Consider the following 18,071-nt stretch of genomic DNA (forward strand, 5'->3'; position numbering starts at 1 on the left):
TTTGGAAAAGAGAGAGAGTGAGCACAACCAAAAATGAGTGCCTGAAGGACACCTCAAGCCTTCCATGAGCTGTTCCTAAGGCTCTGGAAAAGTTCAGCAGTGCTACTGTACATCTTATTAAAAAAGAATAAATACAGGTGTAAGCCAACAAAAAAGCAACATTTTAATTCAACAAACATCTTACCATTAGTAAAATAATTACTCTGATTCACAGTATTTATTGACTTCTGTTGTATCTTACGTACAGCTCAGTGTGAGTCTCTCCCCATCGGTTCTTAAACAAGTGTTGATATTAAAGGGGAAAAATACAAAATTCTAATACAGGCTTAATCTCTTGTAAAACTGATACCAAAACACTTACATGAAATGTGAAAGCCAAATTCAAACCAGCATATATTGAAGATAGGGGAAGAAATGCAAGAACATCCTTGCATCTTTGCAAAAGAAAGCAAAATTATGAAGCTGAAGAACTTCAAGGAAACAACATAAACCAAGATATAAACCATCAAAATATCTTTCCTGTTGACCAAAATATTTTTTCCCCCTCAGAATTAAGGAGCAAAGTACTAGTTAAAGTACAACAGCAAAACCTCAGAGATGGTATCAGCCTCCAAGGAAACAGAATGAACCTCTGCTCCTCCGTAACGACAACGCGGCAAAGATGGTCTAGAAATGATTACAATGAGAAAAACTGCAAAGAGCAAAAATGCAGGGGTTTTTCTAAGATGTGTTTCATGTTTCCACACACACCGTTAGGTAAGCTGGGTTTAAATCCGTCAGGGGAAGCTGTAAAAAGCCTTGGCTTGTAGTTTCTGGTTTGTAACTTTGTTTCAGGTGATTTGTGTATTTTATAGGTCACAAACAAACCTTGGCCAAGCATCCTGGTGTTCCTAACCAACACTCTCTGGCTTTTCTCAAAATACAAATACCTCCATACCAGTGAAGGCTGCAAGACTAGTAATAATGATTTCTGAAAAGGAAAACCTGTTTCCGGTAACACTTTGAGGTCATTCAGTGATAAATATCAGAAGATTTAAAATGTACTAATATGCAGCATTCAGCATGTCATTTTTATTTGGTTTCGCTCCCCTGAAGTACACGCATCAAATGCCGCGTGTGCTGCCCTGGGAGCTGGAAAATATTGGTGCTCAGTGCCCGTGCTGAATGTAAATCAACTGCACAGCACGAGCAAAAATGGGTCGAGTGAAACTTCAACAAAGTATTTCCTCTGAGCGCCAAATAAGACATTCTCGCATCACTTAAATGATGTGGTAACAGGCACTGCTCCACTTTTTCCATTTACTCTATTGAAGCCCCACACTGAAAAGTTCCTAACTAGCTTTTCTTCAGGTGATTTTTTCACGGGAATATCGCGGAGCTGCCTCGCAAGTTCTGGCGGCAGTGAACCGCCAAGCGACTGCTGGGAATGTCCTCCGGGACAAGGAGGTGGCAAGAAGAGAACGCGGGGCGGCTGCCTGAGGGCAGCGCTGTCCGCTCACCATCCACAGGATCGAGCCGGTCGGCTGCTCCACCTGCTGAGATCCGCTCCACCGCGACTTCACCGTCGCCAGCCCAAAGTCTCCTATTTTCACTGTGAGGCCTTCATGAAGAAATATATCTAAACGTTCATTAAGGAAATTCTGTAGAAAGCTTGAGTAAACAACTCGGAATTTTCTGACACGATCACAAAAAGACTGGTTAGGTTATCACAAATCCAAGCCAGCTATCCAAGACGAATGCTGATTTGTTTTTTTTAAAAACAGCTATGAGATGTGTGTTAAACAGAAGAAAAGTAATTTTATGGCATCCATATTTACAGAGTTTACATTTAAGACTAAACAAAATGTGCCACCATATAGGGACACCTGGACAGGCTGGAGAGCTGGGTGGGGAAAAAATGTAATGAAATATAACAAGGGCAAGTGTAGAGTCTTGAATCTGGGCAGGAACAACCCCAGGTTCCAGTATAATTGGGGAATGACCTGTTGGAGAGCAGTGTAGGGGAAAGGGACCCGGGGGTCCTGGGGACAGCAGGGTGAGCATGAGCCAGCACTGGGCCCTTGTGGCCAGGAAGGCCAATGGTACCTGGGGTGGGTTAGAAGGGGGTGGTCAGTAGGTCAGAGAGGTTCTCCTGCCCCTCTGCTCTGCCCTGGGGAGACCACACCTGGAATATTGTGTCCAGCTGTGGCCCCTCAGTTCCAGCAGGACAGGGAACTGCTGGAGAGAGTCCAGCGCAGCCACCAAGATGCTGAAGGGAGTGGAGCATCTCCCGTGTGAGGAAAGGCTGAGGGAGCTGGGGCTCTGGAGCTGGACAAGAGGAGACTGAGGGGGGACTCATTCCTGGGGATCAATATGGAAAGGGGGAGTGTCAGGAGGATGGAGCCAGGCTCTTCTGGTGACAACCAGTGACAGGACAAGGGGCGACAAGGGGCAATGGGTGCAAACTGGAACACAGGAGGTTCCACTGAAAGATGAGAAGAAACTTGTTCCTGGTGAGGGTGGCAGAGCCTGGCCCAGGCTGCCCAGGGAGATTGTGGAGTCTCCTTCTGTGCAGACATTCCAACCCGCCTGGACACCTTCCTGTGTAACCTCATCTGGGTGTTCCTGCTCCATGGGGGGATTGCACTGGATGAGCTTTCCAGGGCCCTTCAACCCCTGACACTCTGGGATTCTGTGATTCTGTGAAGAACAGATGTATTATTATCGATGCATTTATTTTCATGGTGAGTTAGGATAGAAATCAACCATGTTAATTAACATCCATGACTGCAGGTATGTAAATAATTGGTGTCAAGAGACACGTGGGGAAACAGCACAGAAGCCATCACAACTCAAAAAAAAAAAAAACCACCTAAAAGAAAACAATTAGAAGCAGAAACAAATATCACAATAAAATCTGTTTCCATGAAGTTCTCTGGCAGATCTCCTGAGATTTAACTAGGATTTAACTATTTCAACAGGAAATACAAACATCTGTACTAATTGTAATCTATCTACTTAATTGATTTGTGTGTTCAGGTTGATATGTAACACTTTCTTTGTTTGGCTTATTTTAAGATATTTTACAATTTCATTTAAGAATGTTTTAAGTTCAAAAAGATGATTCAGAAATATAAACATGAAGGACTCCCTTCTCAGTTCCATGGCAGGTGAAGAATTCATTTATTCACAGAAGTGGCTGTAATTACGAGGAACCACAAACTCCTGACGTCCTGTACACTAAAACTCTTTCTAACTTGCCTGAAAATGGGAATCCCCTTACATTATGAACTACTGGACTTGGTGTGGGTTTTCTGATGACATTTGCAAAACACTCTGTGCACATTTTATGGAAGAAGTTACAATTTGCATTGCTAGCTCAATGGGCAATTTCAAAACCAGGCACTCGCAAAGGCCAAGGACAGCAGTTCACAACATTTTAACTCCATATGCATTACTAAATCTCTGCTTTTCCAAGAAATACAGCGGGGTAAAAGGTTGTCTTGTCTTGAGTTGAGAGTAAGATTTTGGGGTTCGTTTCTGCCAGTCATGTGAAGGTGTTTGACGTTTATTAAAAATATGTAAGAAACAGCAAAATAAAGCCCGTGTGTGCACGCATCACTCAGCATGCGCACGCACGCATCTTCCTTCAAGTAAAGAGTGCGGCTTCTCACCAGGACAGCGTTTGGGTAACAGAGAATGACAGAAACACATTTTCAGTAAAATAAGACACTTTCAGAGCACAACCATTGCACATCCTTTTTCATCTTTATCACAAAGCACATATGTTCTCTGAAAGTCTTTGCTAAAAAGTAACTTCTTACTCATAGGAATGACTCGTTATTAGTTATATACACTAGAAACTGAAGTTAGGAAAGGATACTATTGGATTTCATGTCTCTGTGGATGATGTTCTTCGCATGTAAATAGCTGTGAAAGCAAAAGAAAATCGCTGTTATGAGGGGTGTTCACAGAAACAGAGCCTTGCAATTTACACATAGCAGCGCAAAAAATACATCTCGAGAAGAGAAAGAGCAGCGTCAGGGCTGGGGAACTGCATCATGCCCTAGAAAACCAGTGCTGTACTCATACACTCGAAGTTTGTATGTTATCTAAGGTTTACATTTTACAAACTACTTTATTTTGCAGTCACAATATATGTTCCTTGTTTTCTGGGTGGGTGACTGGAAACCTGGGTCCTGATATACAAAATGGGTGAGCACTGACAGCATCAGCGTCTTCTGCGCTGTGAACATTGTACCATGTTCTGAAAAGCGGTGAGGTGGTTCCTGGATCAAGTGGGACACCTGGAGAAAGGTTCCAAAATACAGCAGGTGTAGGAGAGGAACAATCATCCTCCCATCTCCCCAGAGCACCGTGAGTATGACTGAGTGTTTGCCGAACATTACGGTGTCAGAGCAACATAATGAGGAAAAAAAGGCAAAAGTAATTCTGTGTTTAGAAGAGGATCTCACCTAGAGCAGTACAGTAAGATCTCCAGCTACAGAAGAGCAGAAAACGTTCACTGACTACTGGTTTAACGTGAACTAAAGCAAGAATCCATGAAAAAAGAAACACCAAATGAAAGTAAGAACGTATACAACAGTGCTGAATTTAGGCTGCACAAACACTCTTGGTGTATTTTTGACCCGTTTTTCACCCAGTAACTCCATGTGAGTTTGGGGAGGAGAAGGGAAACACCTTCCCAAGAAGGAAAACATCCGCCATCGCGTGTCCTACTCACTCCATGCCCTGTGCTGTCTGCCGAGCGATGTCAATGAGCTGGAACATCTGGAACTTGGTCTCCTGGACGTGCAGGTGTTTATACAAACTGCTTCCTTCGCACCACTGCGTGACGATGGCCAGGTTGTCTTTAGTCATGTAGCCCATGAAGAGCAAAATATTAACATGCCGAGTCTTCCTAATAGAAAGCAGAAGAGAGAGAAATCAGTATCTTAACAAAAGAAAGTTTTCAAGTTCTTTACTCAAGGAACATATTTCAGCTTTTGAGTCCAAAAACACGTTTCCTGCAAAATTTTTGCTAAGTGGGTGTGATTGTAAAGTTTGTCTTTAAAAATAATCACTATATGCCACAGTTGCCAAATTATTATTGTAATTAATTATTGTAAATAAATAATAATAAATTGTAAATAATAAAGAAAAAAATAATAAAATATAATAAATTGTAAAAATTGTAATTGTAATTGTAAAAATATAATAAATTGTAAAAATAATAAATTGTAAATAAAAAATTATTGTAAATAAAATCAGCCATTTTTCTGCTTTTCAGTTAAAATACTCCCTTTTAGTTCCAAAGAAGTTATTTAAAATCGACCTTCAAGAAAAAGGCGTTGTGAAAATTCAAGCATTTTGAAATTAGTGGCCAACATTGGCACTTGCAAGTGGTATTAGATAAAGTTATTGGAGTAACAGAAATCACCCTGGAAGCTGTGAAAGAGCGACAGCTTTAGATAGAAGCCTGAATCCCAACAGGGAAATAAAGGGTCGTCATGAACTGTGAGGAATTAACAGCTGGGAGGATAGTCGTGATGTACTCAAACCGCTTCAGTTACAGGATTAAAATTACAGACAGTTAATTGGACGCTACAGAAACAGTATTTGAAAGTAAAAAACATGTAGATCAGAGCATACATTTAAAAAAAACAAAGAAAAAAGGAATTATGCTGCAATTGTAAAAGGTACAGTTCAAGTGTTCTGTCCAGTGGTGAAAATTACGGCAGAATTGGTTAATCCTCACCTTTTATTTTATGTCAAATGTGACCTGAACAATTATGGCTGTTAGTATTATTTATCTCAGAAACAGTGAAGAAGCACAGGGACCTATGTCTGTAAGTGCTCTTCCATATAGAAGCACTTCCTTCCATCACTTTGTCTGCCTGTGTGTCCAGGAAGTTTGATGGACTTTCTAGTGGAGCTGTTCTGGAGGAGCTAAAACAGGCACCAATGTCCCTGGACTCTTGCAGGTTGGGGTAAGACATAAGATTTTGTAAATCAAATTGGACCATACTGGAGATTCAGAATTTGCAGACTTTTCAGTAGGTTTCTTCCAAGGAATAAACATACTTTGCCTGTTGTCATCAGCAGGTATGTGGTTTCTCAGCTCCTTTAGCTTTATTGGGGACTATTCACAAAGGAAGGGGGCTCTTTCAAATCAGAGAGAGAACTTCCCTGGCAGCCAGCATGGAAGCCACCAAGGACTAAGCACCACTGCAAGACTTTCCACAAAGAGCAAAGCTTGCATCTTTACCCTGACACAAAGAGCATCATGTACAGGAAGAAAACAAAAACACTTCTTCCCTTCTAAAAACTGTGATAGGATCCCTTACAACAGATGTGAACAGACCAGCATGATAGAAGACATCTACTGCGTGTACTTCTTGAAAAAAAGATGAGGGAATGCCCTGAAGTACAACAATATTCACAAGTATCACTATATGCTCTGGTTTTACTCTTTTTCTCCAGAGAGCTGCTTTTTGTCTACCAAACAAGGGATATTGAGCAAGACAGCTTAAAGGAGGGGGAGCAGCCAGTTGCGGGGCCCTGGAATAACAGAACTTAGTGACAAAACTCCCAACTCACCTTAATACAGCCACTTCATTTCTGAAAGCCTGGAACTGTTCTGGGGTTGGATCGACAACCTTTAGTATCTTCACTGCTACATCCCCTGAAAATACATTTACCGTAAAAGTTACTAAAAATGCAGCTTGTTTTGTTTTGTTTTTCAAAATAGCATTAATATACAGTATACTTAGAATTCCTAATTTGTGCAGCTTGCCTCTACTAATTCATACATGGGTCAAGACTTCTCTGTAGACATATAAACTTTCATACCATCGAGCAATTAATTTATCCGAACTTCAGTCTAACAAACCTTCTATTTTTTGAACAGACATGGCTGGCTAGAATTACATGTAGGACATGAACTATTAAAATCACCACTAGTTGTTGAAATGAATGCATTCTAGCGTAGCTGCATTCTCAGCACGTTATTTCAAGTGCACTCACATCAAAGTCTCTCCAAACAGTATCCAACTTCATCATTTTCCTTCTTCTATCCAGCTTCAGCACACATATTATATACACCTTTGTATTTTTATATAATTAAGTTTATATACTAAAGTTTACACATATACATAAAACATATGTATGCATACACAGCCTTTACAATATAAAGCTTATAAAAAAAACCTTTCTAGATTTAAATACTACTCTTTCAGGAATGAGAGGGATAAATCTGTCCAGGAATAGGAGAAAAATCATGAATTATACAACTGATTTTAATATTTCAATAACAAATTTAGGGACTATAGAAAGCAGAATATCTTACTGCTCCTTAAGCTGACACGTTATAAAATTTGACTTAAAAGCTTCATTTGAATTGTTTTTAGTGTCAGCACTTGCTTTAAATTTCAGTATCTGTTAAAGGGCGATACAGAGAGGAATAAATGATGATCCTGTGCTATCTGTTTAGAGACTGTTTCCAGAGAATAAAGCGGTAAAAACCTTTACAGTGTACGTCTAGAAAACAGTAGAATAGAACTGATTCTAAAAAGGTACAATAGTGGAACCGTTCTAACAAAAGGAAAAGCACCAACAGCAAGACCCACCGACTTCTCCACAAACGAAGTAAACACCATGTTCATTTGAACTACTGATAGACAGCACTTTAGAATTCAAGAGGGGGATCAATTTGCTCTGAGACTGTCATAGGAAGGAAAAAACAGCTCAGGAAAACTGAAACTTCCACCTCAGTCCACACGCAGTAAAAAGATTTGAGAGATACTATACTCAAACTTATCCCAAGGTTTAAAGGGCTGCCGCCACTTCACGTCACTTAAAAAATATCCCTAGAGTGAAAGATGGCTCTGCTGCCACAATCACTAATTATTTTCTTCTTAATACAGCCTCTTTTTCAAGATATATTTGAAAAATACATTAGCATGTCTCTAGACATGCCAACAAAGTAGGAGAAGGATTTGGATTTGCAAACTGGTACTGGGAAGTTTCAGAGCACCCTGAGTGAACTCCAGGATCTCCCGCTGCAGTTACCAGGTGCTTAGTCTGTCACGTGATTTGAAGTCATAAAGACACACAAATATTGAACATATTATTATATGTGTGTATATTCTTCGTTTAACTTCAGTAAACGCAACATGCTTCCTATTTCATCCTCTAGCATCTTCATAAAGAGCACCATCTCGATTTGTAGCGTGCCTGGTGTTCTAGAACTTAGAGATCTCTCTGCTTGCAGAGCAGAACAGAAGATATCTGGTAGAAAACAGGCATTTTCACAGGACCACCAAAACCACGGGCTTTGAAGCAGCCAGTTCCCACTGCAAGTCCTGCTGATGTACAATGCCAGACCAACACCTGAAGTGTATTGCTATGAGCTACACCAAGACAAGGCGAGGATGCGGCAGGTCAAACGATTTCAGATCATTTTTCAATTATGATCCTTGCTCTGTGGATGAAAAGATGCTTTTAACCTTACGCTGTTCTTACTGAATCAGGTGCCACACTTTTTTTAGGCTCAATGGCATTTCCTGAGCAGTTTTCTCTACACAAACAAATACACAACAGCACTTTGGTTTTTTCAGCAGCAACCTGAAGACAAATCGGCTTCCGCCACCCCCCAACCCCCAACTCCCTAGAACTGATTACCAGGGTCAAAGGGAAATGTGTTTATGACAGGTAGTCTTCCAACCCATTTAAACTGCCTTGCTTCTCTTTCCGCCTTTTAAATTTAGAAGCATGCTACAGGACACTATGGATCCACATGGGGTCTGTAACAGAAGTGGTGCAAAGGCGAAAATTAGTACTTAACCATCAGAACACGCTGGAAAAATATGGAAGTGCTGTTCAACGAGACACACACTCCTCAGAGCAAGACTCCTTTGTTTTTACTTTGGAAGACTAAATCAGGGGAGCTTGTTGGGAACCTACTATGGTGCAGAGTCTTCCATGGGTACACTGCAAGCAGCTCTTCGTAGTTGAGCATGGTAGGAAACCCTCTAACTCAACCTGGAATTTCTACGTAAGCTTGCAGCAACCTGCCCACTTCAATTCATTTCCTTCAGCTTCACCAAGACAGTTTTATTGCTGCATTTGCACTATTAGAATAGGTTACAACAAAAAAAGTCTGCAGTTTCACTCATTTGTGCATTGTGAGCTCCCAGCTCCTTAAACTCCAAACAGAAAGGACTTGCAAGAAATAGAAATCCTTTAAGACCACACTGCGAATGATGGTGTAATTTAACTTTGAATTTCCTGAAAATCAGGACAACTATAAACTGTTACCACAAATAAGATACTGAATCTGATCAATATCAAGTTGGGTGACAGCCACACAACCATCTTGTGCACACAGCTGAAGGCTCTTCCTAAATATGTAGCTCAATGTATTTCCTGTTTAGTGCAGGAAGAACCAAAGTTCCCGATACACAAAGAATATTTATTAACATAAAATTCAAGTATATCGACAAGGAATTCACCTTTATTACCCTTAGGGAAATCTTACTTTTTCTTTTTCCTTAGAAAAACACAACTGTAAAAAGAATTTATGAGTTTTCCTTTCCCTGCCACACTGGCTATCAGTATGCTAATTAAACCACAGAGGTATTTAAAAAGAAAGGTAAATGTAATTTAACATCAGGCTGTGAAATCTCCCAGCTGATTCTAATTCCATCCTGCTAATGGAAAGCAAAACCTTTTCAGAAAACAAGCTGCTGTAGAACATGGTAACAAAGAAAACAACGTTCGCTCCAATATAACGAACATGTAAGATTCAGATTTTGACGCCTCTTCTTTGCCTTAGTTCCCCCACTGCTAATATCAGGAAAAGAGTATTCCTCACCTAGTGCCTTTGGTGGTAGATAAGGACATGGCACCACTACAAGGATTTTACCTTTTCCTGGCTTGCCGTCCTACAGCATCAACATTTTGAGAAGACACTAACAATGGGCAAGACCTTACCATGCCATTTGCCTTTGTAAACCGTTCCAAAGGAACCCGACCCTATTCTGGTGGAGAGCATGACTTCGCTTGCTTCGATTTCCCAGTAATAACTGGAATCTCTCTGTCCACGAGGCCTCTGGAACAAAAACAGATATGGTTTTACCCCAAGTATTTAATCACATTATAATATACATACACAAGAATGAAAGAGCTTCCTTTGTACAAATTCAGGGTGCACTGAAACCTTGAGGGTTTTGTCCTGCATTATGGACTTCTGCTTTTCTCCTCAATTTGTCAGAGGTGGTAGGTTTTGTTACCCCCCCAAAAAAAGAGCACATGAGATCTTAAGAGGAACAAATATTTTATCATCAACTATTTAAAGACTTACTGACTTTTACAAAATTACAATACTAAAATTTAGGAATTCATTCGCGTATTTAGAAGGAATAAACCAAAAAGGTGAGAGCAGAATTCTCATATGTTTAAGCGGTTAACAAGTGTAATGCAAGGCAATAGTGCTACCTTTCCCAGATGAGTCAGAATTATATTGTTACTACATCCACACGGGGCAGGGAAATCCAAGATTACCATCATCTTGTATTGGTTTTTGTGTATAGAAATTTATCCCAACACACCACTGTCCCAGCCTAGTTTAATATATATAAAAAAATACATTTAAAAAATATTACCATACTTACGATTTTGTTTTTTTCTTGTGTATTGGATGCAGGGGCTCTCTCTCTTTGGGCTGGGACTGGGGTTTTGGGCTGAGACCAGCCAGTGGGGCTCATATTGTTAGGACTTCCAGACAGAGCAGAGGGTGAAGCTTAAATATAAAAAGAAATAATAATTAAAAAAAAATGAACAACTAGAAAATAATATATAATATTATTTTGTGTTTATTTCATTTTTGAAAACCATACCTGATTCACTATGGCTTCGAATTGCATCCTAAAACAGAGGAGACAGATAAAGTTAATAAATATATGAGAGCATATAAAGGAACAAGCAGGAATAGCATTGAAATAGTTCCTGACAGTTCTGGTCAAGTGTGCTACAGTACTGACCAACCCCCTCCAAAAGATGACAGCTTGGTTATTTTCTAGTTACAAGAATCCTATATGCTAAAAACCATGCAATTTGTGAATACTTACAAAACATTACAAATATTCACAGCATATTAAATGGCATTACTACCAAAAAAAAAAAAAAGAAAAAAAGAAAAGAAGACATGGAACAAGATGAAACACTAGAAATACTGTCTGCATTCCCACCGCTGGAGTTTTGTACATGCTCGTCTATCAGATGTGAACACAGCTCCTGTATCTCTAGAGTACACGTTCTCAAAAAGGTTTTGGCTTACAAGCAGGAAACTTTTTAAAGCCCCTAAAATACCCCAAGTCAATGTACATTTTTTGAAATATCTCTACTGTACTATTTCAACCCACCCCCACAAAAGGCTACATCTAGTGGCCTAATGCAAACACAGCTAATTTCCCCAGCATTTTTCCATTTAAAGTGTGATGTTCATACACGGTTCACTAGTTGGTACAGTGCGACAACTCTCACCTCATGCCACAGGCACGTTACGACACAATTCTACAGCCATGCACAAGATCAACTAAGCTCTGACAAACAGGACTCCACGGCTTTTCTCACCTGCTATGTATTATCCCAAAGTACATACAGGAAAGGTAAAATATCCAGGTACTGTATAAGTACAAAGCAAGAACATGCACTACAGAAATGTTAAACACCGTCAAAGTTAATAGAAGGCAATTCAAACTTTTGAACTAGTTAGTAGCATCATAAATGTAAGATTTCATAGGAGGACAGAACAGGCCTGCATTCCACCAGTTTTCAAGTTAACTCAGATTATCCTTAGTAAAGAGTCATTTATAAAATACATGGTTTTAGCTAGTTAGTTGCATTCTCCCAGGCTTGACTCTATACCCGTGTTCTTGCAGAGAATCTCTACGGCTGAGTGGATTAAAATCTGCATTCACTGCCCAGGAAGAACTCTCGCAAGTTCCTACTTTTGTCCATTCTGAGGACAATACAAATCTTTAAGAACCTGAATTAATAATGAGTGATGGGTTTGTACATCAGCCTGAGAATGTAACTGCTTTCAAGTAAGCTGGCAAAGGATGACTAAATCATTTAAAATTGTTCTCATACTTATGTATATCTAATTCTTATTTAAGAAAAAAGTATTTTTGAATTTCAGTCCTGATGTATTTTCTTTTTTACTTACGAATCCTACAGCAAATGAACCAAACCCGGTGTTCTTTGGAGTTGTTCTTACAACATAAATAATACCATACACAGTGCTGTAGTCTGTCACCTTTACTTCGATGTGAAATACAAGCAGCACATCATGTTCTTAATCTAAGGGGTTTGTAGAGCTCTATTCAACGAAATAGTTCCAGAGCAAAACAGCCACACAATAGGTGTGTATGAGAGGGTTTTACTTTAAAAACACTGTGACCAAATGCATCTCTAATCCAAGACTATAGAAATTCACGCCAAATTTAACAGCGGTGTGGATTCACCCAACTAAACTAAAAATGAAGCTCTTCTATCAATTTGCCTCTTCCAATTAGCGTCCTCAATATTTAAGTAGAAACATGCTATGAAGGTTTTCATCAAATCAGCTCCAGATTAAACATTTCATGTGAATACTGCCATGGCTTGCAAGTTATAGCAATCCTGTTAATCACAAGAAAACAAAAGGCACCAAGAAAATACCTACTCTTCCCCTCAAACAAAATCGTCTGCACCAGGAACTGGGAGAAGCATTCAGGCTGTTATTCTAGGCCAACACGGTAAGAGATAAAAGAACAGAGGAAGTATAAAAAATATATATTAAATGTTAGGATAAATGAAAGAAAAAGTAACCTAATTTGTTTGCTATATAATAATAAAGTGCAGTAAAATTTTGAAGACAAAGCATTCCTGTTCAAATGCAAAAGTCAGTAGCATCCATCCTTTGCTAAACACTTTATAAAGGTGATCTGCCTCATGTCATATTAGAAGGTCTCTACTACCGGATTTTGTGGTGTGGCGTTTTTTTAAACATTTTTTAAAGCCATTGCCTGTAAGATATGACAGCTATTTTTCTTCAGTCCCTATGATACTATGAAGAGCCAGACTAGAAAGCATTTCTGTCTTTACCGCTGTGCATGAAGGTTAAAGAAAGCCACGTCAATGAAAAGGCTCGTCACGCTACAAAGTTCAGTAATTCATCGTCCCTTTCTTGAGCGCTTCATTATTTTTCATGCCATAAAAGACGGTCAGCCAGGTTTCTGATGCAGTAAAAAAGGCTGTAAGCCTAAGAAACCCAAAGAGAAAGGTGACGTATGTTTCCCCATAAAACCCAGCTGACACAAAGCTTCAAACCATAAAAGCTTCATGGGGCTGCTGGGCACTTCTCTTCAGTTCCACCAAAGGCCCAGAGAACTTCTCGGGCATTTTCAGAGGCTTCACGTTTCACATAAGCCTATAAACTACCAGCTGAAGATGCAAGTAAACTCGATAGTCAAAGGCTTCTGCTTAGCCTGAAGAGTTTTTAAACCATTACAGAGAAAACAAGCAAACAAAATTAAAATAAGCCAAGAAAAGAAGAAAAAAACCCAAACGCACTGCACCATGGTGCTCTCTCTAAAGCCCTGCAGTTCCTTCTGCAAGCCTTTGCTTCATACCACTCCCTTATTTTGCTAAGGTTATCACAAAACAAACAAAAAACCCCACTTTAGGCCTGAGTTCAATGAGCTGTCTCTCACTACTGCCAGTCTAAGGTAGGGAAGATAAAAGAAGGTGCTTGAAAGGAAGTAACAGCAGAAATATTCTCAGATACAGATGGCTTTAGTGCACAAGCCCAGAATTGCTGTTAATTCTGTACAGGTGTAACACAAAACCTATTGCCAGTAAGCTTTGAGTAGTCCAAAAACTACCTCCAGATTAACAGTACCTGAAGTCTGACTTAAATAAACACCAGCCCCTCCAACAAATCTGGATTTGTAAGTTTAAAAGAACATTTTTAGACATGCCTAATAACACTTTCTTCAGCAAAAATGAGCTTATTTTCTTTTCAGATCTGCATAACTCGATAGTTAAGCTCCCCCACATGTTTACAGACACCAAGAACCTATCTAGAGCTTCAGCAAAGTCGACAGGCTGCAAGAATGAGCTATAACTTTCTGTGCAAATGTGTCCCCTGTATTCTTCATCACTCAGCCAGCTGAGGCAAACAGCAAGCAAATGACAGAAAGCAAAGAAGAAAAACCAACCAGTGACTATTAGGTAGCCAGTCCCACTTTTAATTTAACTTTACGCTCTTCCCTCCCTTCCCCACGTTACCTCGATTATCCGGTTGTCTACAGGCATCGTAGTGCTGACCATGTGGACATTTGGTGTGGACGTAGATCGCTGTCTTTGGGAAAGGGAGCCCTCAGAGGAAGGGTTTGATGTGTTGAATGTGAAGGCATGAGGTGTGGAATACCTGTGCTGGGAACTGAGAAGGAAAGAGAGAGAAAGGGAAAGTTACGGATATTTTTTTCTCCTCTAGCAGTTGAAAAATACTCTGCAATGTAACCTGTTCAAAAGCAATTCAGACATAACTCCAAACAGAAAAAGTTGGGACTTACATGCTAACTAGTTGAGTCAGTTTGAATCATTACCAGTTTAACTTGGGAAATAAATTTAAAAACTTCAAGCATGATCTTACCAGTTCACACACTTACTGAGCGTGTTTAATGCAAGTCTGTTTCTGCCATTACAAAATTCACCTCAATCCTCATCAAATCACATTTAATATACTGATAAAATCCTGGCTCTGCTGGATTAATTCAGGTATGTGAAATGTAAACAAACTGATCATTTCAAGCCTGTGATGCAGAGCTTAAAAGCTTCTTAAAAGCCCTGAATTTGTAAAGGTTTGCAAGACTGTTCAATGGGTGGCACAGAACAGCCAGCAAGGAAGTCATGAAACCCAATACCAGTTAAAAGGAGGCCAACCCTAAAATCCAATTGAACAAAGACTTATAAATCACAGCCAAGGCCACTCAAACCCTATTTATCCCAAATCACACAAGAATCTTAACTGAAATCAGCCCACCTTAACAAAAAACTTGGAAAAACCTGTCAAGTTAATGCGTCATTGTTCAACCACACTGGAAATAAGAGGGCAAAGAGAATATAAGGTCAATTCCTGACGCAGTTCCCACTAAAATCAATCAATCGATAGATACATAGAACCGTTTGCAAGTCAGCTATGTGCTCTGTGCCTCACTCCTCAACAGGCCAAGAATTTTCAAAGGGATGCAGAAAAACCAAAAGAAATGGCCTGCCCTCCTCAGCCTCTCGAGTTTCAAGGAAGAGAATACAGGCACGAATGCGGCTCAGAAAACAGGCCCCTTTGAAAGTAAAGCCATTTTTATACCAGCATTTAAAACTACAGGAGTGTTCTCTTTAGGTCACAGAATTTTCTTTAAGAGGAACATGTTTTCAGCTTCCACTGTTCTCTCTTTAAACTCTTATCTGTCATCATAACATTAGAACATTACTTTAGTTTCTGTATGCAAGTCATGCAAAACAAGTCATGAACCCTTACAAGTACACTACCTGATCAGGTGAAACCAAATTAATTCACAAAAATACCAAAGGGAGCCTTGAATTTTCTTAAGCAGGTGAATAAAGGTCTCCAGAAAACCTTTAATACCCTCCCTTAAAATCTTAAGACTAAGAATTAAAAATATAAAATCCCAAATAAAACTTTTGCTTGAATCTAAGAACAAGAAAGGACACTATATATTATCTGTGATGAGGTGGTGTTGCCTTCTTGCACATTTATCCCAACCTTCTATATGATTGTTTAATTTTTGACAAGTTGGGGTAGTTTCGTTTTTGTTTGTTGATTTTTTTTCCTTTTGTTTTGTTTTTGTTTGTTTAAACAACTGTATTTCCCAAAATAGAAATGACAGGAAATACCAGCTTACCTAACAGGTATCCGGGAGACAGACTCCCGCATCCGTCTCATTGTCAAGGGAGGTAGTGCAGGGACACCACTGTCACTGATATTTGAATTTGGGAACAATCTGAAATATCAACAAAAACAATTACAAATTCAACTGCTACACTACCTCCTGTACAATGCTCTTGAAAGCTGAAAATTTAAAGGGCTGTTTCTTTTCAGCATAATTACCCTCATGAATGCATTCCTATCTTTACATAACCATTTTCCTCTGTGTATGATACAACTAAAAACTACATCTTCCAACTCTCTAAGAAAATTCCCATGAGTTCTCTCTAAACTTAAGAGACAAATCTTTTTACATCAGATTTTCCTCAAAGAGTATTTGAGCCCGGATTTTTAAAGCTCTACTAAAGCCGGGTAAGCACTAGACACCCTACACTCTAATGACTCATCAGTATAAGAAAACACGTAACTGTATGACCCAGATAGTGATAAAAACATACAATCACTACGTAAGACTCATAAGGTCAATTATAGGTTTTAACACTTCTACGTAAAAGGACTACTCCTAACATAATGATTTTCAACTTTTTCTAATCAATATTAGGAAAGTCTTTATCAGTTTTCTCACGCTTCCATGCATTTTCAACAGGGTGACGGATTTGTGGTAGTTCTGAACACTCACACATCCAACAGCTAAAACACAACTAAATCGTGACCTGTCTTCCTTCTAACAAAAGTGCTATATGAGAAGAATTACTGTGCCTTCCCACGTTGAAGCAGAGGGCATTATAGCACCTGCCTGGTCATTCAAGATCTCTGTTTGCTTGTCCCAGAAGATTAAAATGTACAGCAAGAACAAAATGCATTTAATGGAAGTGGCCTTCACCTGGGAACAGACAATCTTTGCTGGCTGTTTTATGAAATCAACACACACATTCCATATACTGATCAAAGTGATGACACTTCCCAACAATCCACATTTATCTCTATCACAAGAGATTAAAAAAAGATGCTCGTCTGTCACAAAGAATCACTGTTGCTATTGAAAAGGAACAGTCCTTACAAGAGTTGCCTGATATTGCTCCAGTCGACACACATGGTTGGAACTTTGGTGCTGCAGTGTTCGTGGAATTTATAACCGCATGTCTGACACCGAAACCCATTTAGCAGGAACTTCTGACAGATGTCACAGAAAGCAAGCTTTAGAAACGTCTTCCGAGCCTAGAAAACACATTACATTATTAATCCAAGCAACTAGCTTCTCTTCACTAGCTCAGACGAACATCTCCAGAGCCTGACATAAAGAAATACCAGGTTAAAATGTTATCAGTGCCCCTGAAGTGCTGCTGAACTTAAAACTACACTTGGCTATTCCTGCATATATTTCCAGTTTGGCTGGAAAGCTGACAAACATTTAGGACTTTGTGCACCTGATTATTAGAAAGAAAGAAAAGAAAAATGTTTTGTCAAATTCAAAGGCACTGTTTTGTGTTCAGTAAGGTGACAAGAGTTGGGGTGAGCCAAGAATTGGGGTTTTTGTTTGATTTTAGTATCATCAAAACTCAAGAAGGATCAGATTGTAAGAACTACCTCATCATTTTTATTAGTCAAAATGTTTGGTTTGTGTTTGAATAACCAACACCCCTTATGCAAGAAATAAATTCCTTAGTAAATGAAATACTTCAAGGAATTTCTACTTTATTTAAATGGTATCTAACATTTTTTTACAGCTTCTCAAATACCAAAGAAGAGATTAAAATGAACCAAAGGGTTCCTTCCTCCAGAACACATTGTGGAGGAAGCTCAAAGTCTGAGCTTTTTCCACATCTGGAGAGAAACACTTGTTTTCTGCTGACCGAATGTAGAAAATTTTATTTCTGGTTTTCTAAAAATGTCAAGTAGAAGCAAAGCTATTGTCATGTTTTTTTCTTATATTAATCCTAACCTTTCTGGTGGATATAAATGATAATCCTTTGCTTTTGTCACTTGGTACAATATATTTCTAGGACAAAATAGAGGGAGCAGGGGTGAAGGAATCAAATCATCACTTCTAAAATGCACCCCCTCTGTTTAGAAAGCCAAAAGGTAATTAATGCCTAAAACATTCTTTGACTGAATATGTCAAAATCCAGCTGAGGAC

General features: G+C 39.2%; 1 protein-coding gene across 16 annotated transcripts in view; it reads right to left on the bottom strand.

The window, feature by feature from the left end:
- RAF1 (Raf-1 proto-oncogene, serine/threonine kinase) overlaps window positions 1-18,071 on the bottom strand; it is a 79,078-nt gene that overhangs the window by 4,840 nt on the left and 56,167 nt on the right. For 7 of the 16 annotated variants that reach the window (XM_065074436.1, XM_065074435.1, XM_065074431.1 and 4 more), the window contains 11 exons: window positions 16,995-17,152; window positions 15,951-16,049; window positions 14,314-14,467; window positions 12,707-12,766; window positions 10,878-10,905; window positions 10,653-10,780; window positions 9,973-10,090; window positions 6,580-6,664; window positions 4,724-4,900; window positions 3,863-3,909; window positions 1,500-1,618 (listed from right to left, as the gene is read on the bottom strand). In XM_065074436.1, coding sequence (XP_064930508.1) covers window positions 1,500-1,618; window positions 3,863-3,909; window positions 4,724-4,900; window positions 6,580-6,664; window positions 9,973-10,090; window positions 10,653-10,780; window positions 10,878-10,905; window positions 12,707-12,766; window positions 14,314-14,467; window positions 15,951-16,049; window positions 16,995-17,152 — 1,173 coding nt within the window. The remainder of the gene's footprint in view (window positions 1-1,499; window positions 1,619-3,862; window positions 3,910-4,723; window positions 4,901-6,579; window positions 6,665-9,972; window positions 10,091-10,652; window positions 10,781-10,877; window positions 10,906-12,706; window positions 12,767-14,313; window positions 14,468-15,950; window positions 16,050-16,994; window positions 17,153-18,071) is intronic. The other 9 variants (XM_065074441.1, XM_065074440.1, XM_065074442.1 and 6 more) reach the window with 3 other exon arrangements.

Source organism: Columba livia, chromosome 10, assembly GCF_036013475.1.
Source record: "Columba livia isolate bColLiv1 breed racing homer chromosome 10, bColLiv1.pat.W.v2, whole genome shotgun sequence".
NCBI classification, from domain to species: Eukaryota; Metazoa; Chordata; class Aves; order Columbiformes; family Columbidae; genus Columba; species Columba livia.